The 9411-nt window shown below is 39.8% G+C and overlaps 1 protein-coding gene across 1 annotated transcript; it reads right to left on the minus strand.

Annotated features, from left to right (window-relative positions):
• Positions 1-6123: 6123 nt before the first annotated feature.
• On the minus strand, positions 6124-6786 carry LOC142165877 (secreted RxLR effector protein 161-like). Its single transcript, XM_075224262.1, has 2 exons — positions 6553-6786; positions 6124-6492 (listed from the first exon to the last, which is right to left on the minus strand). The coding sequence occupies exons 1-2, from the start codon at positions 6784-6786 to the stop codon at positions 6124-6126; spliced, it is 603 nt and encodes a 200-aa protein (XP_075080363.1).
• Between the last annotated feature and the right edge of the window lie 2625 nt (positions 6787-9411).

The raw sequence follows: 9411 nt of genomic DNA on the forward strand, positions 1-9411 counted from the left end.
AAACCCATCCGCCCCCTCTCTCTTTCTCTCCATCTTCTCCAAGCTTCCTCACGCCCCATCCATGGCTGCCCTTGCATCGTCTTCTTCGACAAAAGCACACACACACACATAGCTCCAAACCAAAAGCCAAGCAGGCTGCTTTCTTCTTCGTCGTCGAGCTCGAGCTCGAGCTCCCATGGCTGCCTCCCTTGACGAACAGCACCTAGCACCTCGCCTTCTGCTTCGTCTTCAAACGACCACCATGAACGACCCCTCTACTTCATCTTCTTCATCATCCTCACGACCTCCAACATGAACACCCTCCACCATCTTCCTCCTCCAGACGAGCTCCAGCCATGTCCGCCTATCGCAGCAGCAACGACGTGAAGCAGCTCGTCGTCGCTCCGCCCCAAGCTCCACCGCTGTTGCTTCTTCTGCGTCACCATCCAAACACTGCTGCTGCTTCATCTTCTTCGTCTTCGTCGAGCTCGAGCTCGAGCTCCCATGGCTACCCCCGTTCACCACTGCCCAAACCACCACCATTCTTCTGCTTCGTCTAGCTTCGTCCAGCATCTGCTTCTGCTGCGTTGCTGCTGCCTCGTCGAAGCATCTGATCCAAAACCAAGGCTCCTCGCAACTGCTTCATTTTTCAAACGACACCAAACGACCATCTTCTTCGATGGTCCGTTCGTGGTCGTCTTCAGCGTCGAGTTATTTTGGTGCGATAATTGTTTCCGGACAGATTTATGTTCGTTCGAGTTCATCGTCGTTCCGATCCGGTTAGTTGGTTTAAGTTTCGTTTTTGTCCGTAATTTGTTTGATATTTTTGGATCTGAAATAAGATATGTTTGATATTAATTTTGTGTTTATCGTTTTGTTATTTTCTTCAGTTTGTTTCATTTTTTCTTGTTTATTTTTATGTAGAAATTGTTAGTTTAATTATAATGTTGTTAGTTTAAAGTTGAAGTTCAATTAATCATTTCTTCAGGTTGTTCTTACTAATTTAAAAGGATTTAGTTTTTAATATAGAAATATGTTAGTTTGATGACTGGAATCCTTCGTCTTGACTGTAATATTGTTAGATTTAGTTTGAATTTGTTGATTGAATTTGTTTAGGAATTGGTTATATTTGCTGTATTTTGGTTGAATTGATTAGGTGAATTGGTTATAGCTGATGGGGGTAGATTGGTAAATTGCAGTACTTTCAGGGGTAAAATGGTAATTTCAGTAAGGTCAGAGGGGTATTTTTAGAATTGTAAATTTGAACAATTATTTAATCTGAGTGCTTTGTCCACTAGGCATTAACAATATTAAAATAGTACATGGTGGGGGACAAGACATAAGTTAGTGGGGAGGTTGATATAATTGTTTAATAGAGTGGGGGACAAGACATAAGTTAGTGGGGAATAATGTAGTTGTTTAATATAGTGGGGGACAAAACATGTAGGCATGGGGGACAAGGGAATTAAATAAGAAAAACATTAAGTAGTGGGGGCAAGACATGCAATTAGGGGAATATTTCGGGTTAGTGGTTCAAGACAAGTGTCTTGCTATAAATAGGGGACATTTTTTTGGAGGACGATTTTGAGAAGACATTTTTAAGAGGAATTTTTTAGAGAGAGGATTTTGGAAGAGGAAGACATTCTGAAAATCTCAAGAGAGTGTTGGAGAGTTTAAAAAGAGAAAACAAAAACAAAGTGAGAGAGGAGTTTAGTTTCGGGTTTAATACACGCTTGTTTAGTCTGTTTGTGGTAACGTTGGTTGTTGCTGTTTAGTCTTTTCATAAACTTTAGGGGTTGTTCTATCGATCTTGTTTGGTTTTCTTCAAAGTTTTTTGGGCCTTGAATCTGGTTCGAATTGCTGTTGTTGGGTTGCTGTTGCGTTGCTGTGTTATTACTGTTGCTGACTCCTCATTCTTTTCTTCTTGTACTGCGATTTCCAGGTACACATTTGTACACTCTCGGCTTGAGGCGAAATGAAGTATTAACCAGGCTTTGTTCCTGTTGAATTCCTCCTGTTTAGATTTGTGCTTGACTAGAATTTTCCTTCCTTTGTATAAAAATGTAGTTGATCAATTAATGAGTAATGGGGTTGCATATGTATAACTCCTTCATCTAATAATGTTAGTTTAAATTAATCAAAGAATAGTTAATTTGTTTGGATATTATTGTGTGTCAATCTCATGTTCTAGTGTTATTAAATAATAGAATATAGAACGAAAGCAATCTTTCTTTGTACAAACTCGATTGCAATTTTCCATTGGCATTAGCCGTAAACTAATAACTAATAAGTTACGTCTTTTTTTAGCATGTAATTAATTGGGAGATTTTCTTTTATTTTAGAGACGAACTTACTAGAAAAAATATAGTCACCGTAGGTTTATCCTTTTAAATAAAAAGGAGACGAGTCTCGCCAAATAAAACGCACATATTGCGGGGCCCTCACAAAAAATGTATGTGTTAATTACTTAGAACTCGGGATCGGCCGCTTAGCGAACTCTACGGCCTTACCCAAAATAATAATACGCTAATCGCTTTAGGCGCGCATTTTAATAATCTTACCTTCATAAACTCGGGTATGCATTTCATGCTACCCAAATCCAAATCCCCAAAACATTGAATAAAAATGTATTCCGAATTGCGGGTGCATTTCATGTGACACAATCCAAAGACATGTTTTTTTAAACGATGTTCACATTCTTTTCAAAAATATAATAATAAAAGCGGTAAAGAGTTAAAACTTGCACATGGGCTCATAATTGTATAAAATCAGATAAACAAGCCGAATATGACAGTTGAGCGACTGTATTAGAACCACGGAACTCGGGAATGCCTAACACCTTCTCCTGAGTTAACAGAATTCCTTATCCGGATTTCTGGTTCGCGGACTGTAATACAGAGTCATTCTTTTCCTTGATTCGGGATTAAATTGGTGACTTGGGACACCCTAAATCTCCCAAGTGGCGACTCTGAAATAAATAAACAAATCCCGTTTCGATTGTCCTTTAATTGGAAAAACTCCTTCACCCCTTGCGGGGGCGGAAAAAGGAGGTGTGACAATTATTATTCAATTAAATCTTCCCTTTTTTGGCATCATAAAAAGAATATAACAAGTAAGTAGCATGAAGAAGTCTAGCATAGTTAACACATGTCACTTGTGTGCACACAACATTATAGAAAACATAAACAAAAGAGTAGGAACATAAACAACAAAAGGAAATCACTTTTATTAACCATATTTGGACTTTTACAGGCGGGATCAGAATAATTGTTATCATTCATAGTTTAAGACGAACAAAAAACAATTGCCAGAAACAAAGAAAAACGTTACCAAAAACAACTTAAGAAGATGCACACTGGAAACTGGACACTGAGGGGACATTCTTTAGGGGACACTGGAGGAAGGGGGCTTGGAAAGGAAGCAAGGGTTTGGAGAACAAGATCAATGCGAGCATTCGCGGACATTTGCTCATTGAGCAGTCTTTCTTTCAGGTCCTCCACCGTTTTCCTGAGTTTAGCATTATCCTTTGTTAGCCGTGGAACTTCTTAGCTATGAGAATTACAAGAACCAGGAGCCTCTTGTAACTGACTGAGCTGACTCTCAAGAATTGCTTTCCTAGCCTTCAACTTCCTGATCTCCTATGTGGCACTGTTATGAGCATTTATCAGTTGACAGATAGTGGAAGTGCTTCTAACTCCTCTGACTTTGTCAATGCACTCACACTCCCCAAGAGTAGTTTTTGAAAAAGATTGCTTTTTAGTTCCTACTTTGGCATGTCCCAGAGGTACTTTGAAGAACTCAAAGACCTTTATAAGAAGAAAACCATAAGGTAGTCCATGATTCCCATCCTTAAGGTTTTCTATCTTCTGCATATGCTCAATCATTATGGTAGGCAAATTGTTGGAGGTAAAATTATCCAAGACTTCTATAAGGAACAGGTCAGCTTTGGATGCAACAGATCTTCTCTCAGCACGGGGAAGCAATACTTTGTTAACCATCTCAAAAAGCAATTGATATACTGGAAGAAGTGCCTTCTTATGCACCTGTTCCCCATGTTGTATTACTTTGTCCTTACAATTATATTTCTGAAGTTTGATGTGCAAGCACCTTGAGCAGACAACAATCCTTCGGTTGGAACACCCAGAATTGACCCCAATAAGGCAGAGTCCAGTACTATGTCCACCCCATTTATCAACACACAGATATGATCACCCTCTATTGTGAAGAGGCTGGTATAGAAGCTCCGTACCTCCTCTTTATACACATTGGGAACCTCATTTGTAAATAGATTGGTCCATTGTTGAGAATCATATATGTCCACTAATTGTCTCATCCCAGCAAGTTTTAGAATGTCAGAGGCAAATGTGTGGCCCCACAGTACTTTCTGATCTCTCAACTTCCTTTTCTCAGAACTCAGAGACTCACTAACTTTTTCTTTCTTGATGGAACCAGGTTCCTCATCATCATCCATTTTTCATTTTACTGACTTGCAAACAGACTTTCCCTTCTCTGCTAACCTTTTCTGCATATGTTCACAAGATTTTTCCACTTTTTCATCATCAGACTTGTCACCACTTTCTTTCACTGTTTTGTCACCAAAATTTTTCACTTCACTGGAAGCAGCATTAGCACTCTTGGAAGGACCTTCAACATTTGTAGAAGTGTGCCTTATAGATTGAGAGTGAGAGTGTTTCTGCTTCGAGAACTTGTGGGTTAAGGAACTAGGTTCCTCTTCAGCTTCCTCATCCACATTTACCACAAGGACGACCTCATGCACAACTTTTGCATCCTTTACGAGCCTTCTCTTTCTCTTGCTCCTTTTACTTTTCTTGAAAGCAGACTCCAGAGGCTCTTTTTGCTGCAATCGAGTAATGGGTCGCTTAGGGGTTGACTTTGGAGATGCAACTGGCTTACTTCTAGCCCTAATAAAGCTAGAATATGCCAAATCATCTACGTCTTCTTCATTGTCAGAATTCATCTCATGCACCACCATATTTAGAGGCTCAACATAGAAGTGGGGAGAAGGAGCATGATCAATACTGGCATGGGGAGATGAACCCTGACCTGGATCCTCCGCGGAGGGATCAGGTTCATTACTTGGGACCCCAGTAGTGTCATTATGAGTCGATTGTTCAAAGAGAACAAGTGCTCCCCAGTCTTCTGTGGATGGAGGCTCTTCCCCCTGAAGCTTAGGCACTACTACACCTTCCTCTACAACGACCCATTCTGAAGCAATGGAAATTATATTTTATATCTCCTCTCTTTCTTGTGGTTTCCTAGAAATTTTAGTAGAAGGAGGAGTGATACATGTTGAATCGTGGCATGTCATGGTTGTCTTAGTCTTCTCATGACTAATCACGAGATTTTTACTTGAGTTCCCAACCATGGAGAGAGTTGATGTTTCCTGAACAAAGTTCCCTTGTTCACTTTGTTCAGTCTGGTTGACCGGAGAGACTTGAAGAAGACATATATTTTCAACCTTGCTCAGATAAGGAACAGAATCAGAGTGAATAGGAGAGGGAGTGGAGTGTAGAGGAGACTCAGCTTTATGGTTTGGACTAGTGATTGTGTTAAGGGAGGAGTCTACTGCTAGAATGCTAACTGGTGTGGACGCAATGATAGTATGGTCGGTTACACTGGAGATTGCTTGACATTCAGTCATGGTGAAATTTAACTTAGAGGGTTGTGAATTGAGAAGAGAGAAGGCACGAAGAAGGTTTTGAATTCTGAAGAGGAGGGTTGTGATGTTGATTTATTTATGATGAGGGACCAGTCCTGAAACTGTGGCAACCTTTTGCTTGGGGAGTTGTATCATTCAAAATAAGGTGTGACGTTTTGGATGAAAAGACACAAATTGAAGATACTGTCACACTAATGAAGATGTGGCATTGTTTTTGTCCATTTTAAATTATTTATGAAAGAACAAAGAAGCTACTAACCTGTATCAAGAAAACTAGGTTCCCTGATAGGTCTGGCAAATGAGGTTAACCCTTTTTCAGCATGCACTGCAGCATCTACTTCTGTAGTCATTATGTGTGTCTACCTATAATAGTATAGAGGTGATTTATACTTAGCCAAAAAACACTTTTTAGCTAAGTTTACCTGAACCATTCTTTCATAGCCAATCATTGAGGGACCTAGTTCTCAATTGGGTTTTATCAACCTCAATGCCAGATGATTTTGCTCAAAGTGTTCTCTACTCAGGGCTATGGTAAATAGATCTGCAATTTGATCCTCAGTCCTGTATAATTTCATGCATATAAGCCCTTTCTCAACACTGTCTCTGAGGAATTGATGGCGTACATCAATGTTCTTAGTCCTCTTAAGTTGAACTAGAGTTTTTTCCATGTTGAATGCATTAGTATTATCACATAAGAGCGACACACAGTCTGAGAATACTCTGAAATCTTCCAATTGTTGCCTGATCCACAGAAGTTGAGCACAGCAAGAGGCAGTTACTACATATTCAGCTTCTACAGTTGAAAGTGTCATAGAGTTCTGCTTCCTTGTACCCTATGATATTAAGTAGGAACCCAGGAAGTGTGCCATTCTAGATGTGTTTTTCTTGTCCACCAGATATCCTGAATAATCAACGTTAGCATACCCAATAAGATCAAAGTTGTCTCCTGAAGGATAATAGAGGACCAGGTCCTGTGTTCCTTTGAGATATCTCAGCATTCTCTTTGCAGCCTTCAAATGAGATTCCTTTGGATTGGATTGTAATCTTGCACATAACCCAACTCTGAGCATGATGTTTGGCCTAATTGCAGTGAGATAGAGGAATGATTTAGTGATGTCTCTATGCATGGTTTGATTTAGAGGAGAACTAGGTTCATCTATGTCTAGTTGTGTAGTTGTGGCAATGGGAGTGCGATGACTTGTGATGCTTCCATGTCAAACCCTTTTTGACAACTCAATTTTTAGCTTCTATTATTGTAGTAGTGGGACCAGGTTCCTTGCTGGAATCAATGAGCGCTCTCCACCTTGATTAGTATTTTTGTTCTCTCTTGAGACGAATATATCAGGGGGATTCCTCCATCTCTTTTAGCATCAGATTTTCAAAGTCAATCCTTTGTATTGTTGAGAGCATAACAACTGTACCCAAATATCCTCAATTGAGTCAGTGACTTTGGTCAAGATGTTTGCAATTGGCATCCCTCTATCAATTAATATTGACCGTACCAAATATTCAAGAGTCTTATTCTTCTTTTCCACAACTCTATTTGATGTGGTGTTCTTGGAGCTGTGAGGTTGAACAATTCTTCTTTGTTTCCTATTAGGCTCTCTCACTACTCCACATATATCCATATGAGGAAGATCAAGTGGCCTTGAGGTGTTTACTGCCCCCTTTTTGGGCTTAAATGGAGATCTGACATACTTTCCTTTTGTGCAGGCATTGCACACATTGTGTTCCTTGATACTAAACTTTGTCAGATCACAAACCAGGTCCTTCAAGGCTAGTTTATTCAGTAATGAAGTACTTGTGTATCCCAGCCTTTGTCCCATAGTTCAGCATTGTTTTCAACAACTCTCATCCAACTTATATCACCGCTCTGCAGAGGATCAAGCACAGCACCATAAGTATTCTTGTATCTTTTGGCAACAACATCACCTCACCAGTCACAGGATTTGAGATTGTGCATATCTCGGACAAGAATTCCACTTTGTTTCTCTTGACACATATCTTCCAACTCCTAAAGTGTACCCCTTTTAGCTATTTTCAAAAGGGTACACTCTCTCCTTGCAGGGATTTTTAGTAAAGGAATTTGATCTATTTTCAGTCACGTGCTTTGAGCAGCTGCTGTCCATATGTCACTATTGGCTGCTTACCTTTACTGCTCCCTACACAAGGAAAAAAGGGTTAGATTTAGGAACCCAAACGAGTTTAGGTCCCTTGTTAAGAGAGTAAGGATGAATGAGTGTTCTCTTAGTCCATGCAGGCAAACGTTTCCTATTTGACGGACTAGGTCCCCTAGCAGTAGTTACTCTCTCAGCAAAGACTTTATTATTCTGATGAGACTGAACCCTGGCCGTGTAGTTTTCCTTGAGGTGACCATTGTTACCACAGTGGGTACAAAGCCAGTTGTTGGTTATAGTAACGTACTTGCTATGAGGGTTGTAGGGAATTTTTTCCCTATAAAACCCAATCCCCTTCATATTTCCCCCGCTATCGATGTACATGGCAGTGATAGCATCAAAGGACTAGGTATACTTAAGTAATTTTTCAAGGTCACTCTTTACCTTCCCTAGTTCTTCCTGAAGCTCTTTGTTTTTCTCAAGCTCAACACACAGACTAGTCTTCACCAAATTCAACTCATTTTCAAGCTTAATGTGTGTCTCACTTGTGACTTCCTTTCCTTTTACAGGGTTTCCAGGCCTATTTACCATTTTAAATTCCTCAATTGTTTCTTTCAAGTCTACTACCACCACTAGAAGGTCATCTCTTTCTTGCTCAATGATAGCAACTCTATCAGTCAAGGTTTCTTTTTCTTTACTTGCACACTCAATGGTTTCTTTTAAGTCCACCACAACAACCATTAGATCATCTCTTTCATGTTCTATACTAGTAATTTTCTCTTCAAAGGCATTCTTTTCTTTTTTCAAGTTTTCTATTGTTTCTTTCAAAGCGATTATAAAGACTACTCAGTTATCTTTGGTATGTTCAGCTTCCCCTGTTCCATAGTTAATGCATCCTCATCATTGATGAGATTATGGTATGCATTAGCACATTTTCTAATGACATAAGCTTTTTAGGAGAGTAAGATTTCACATATCTCTGAACATCCAAAAGGTTTACCTCAACATCGTCATCATCTTCATTGTTATCAGATTGAGCCATTAGAGCAAAGATTGAATCATACTCAGTTGTTTCATTTTCCACTACCATTACTGAACTACCACCATGGTCGTTTTCTTTTTTAGATTCGCTGGTGGAGTCTCCCCATGCATCAAGAGCTTGCTTTACAACATTGTCAGCATCATTCTTTCTCTTGAAGCGTTTATCAGGAACATCGTTCCTCTTGGTTGCTTTATCAAGGTTGTTATTGTACTGATCTTGCTTTAGGAGGGGGAAATCCTTGATGAAGTGTCTTGGCTTGCCACATTTATGGTAGAGGTCATAATTTCTTGGCTTGCTAGAACTTACCCTTTCTGGAATGCCTCCATTTCTGCGAACCATCTTCTGAAATCTTCTTGTCAAGCAGGCCATGCCCCCGTTTTCACCATTTAGGTCATTGTTGTCTGTCTTGAGGACCAAGTTCTTTTCCCTCTTCTTTAGGTCAAGTAGGCTCTCTTCTTTCATTGTCCTTCTTGTTCTTCATTTCATAATTTTTCCAGTTTCCAACTAGTTCATCCATGGACAGTATCTGCAAGTCCTTAGCCTCTGTAATGGCGTTAACTTTGCTTTCCCAAGAACTGGGCAGTATACTAAAG

Source organism: Nicotiana tabacum, chromosome 11 (genome assembly GCF_000715075.1).
Source record: "Nicotiana tabacum cultivar K326 chromosome 11, ASM71507v2, whole genome shotgun sequence".
Lineage (NCBI taxonomy): Eukaryota > Viridiplantae > Streptophyta > Magnoliopsida > Solanales > Solanaceae > Nicotiana > Nicotiana tabacum.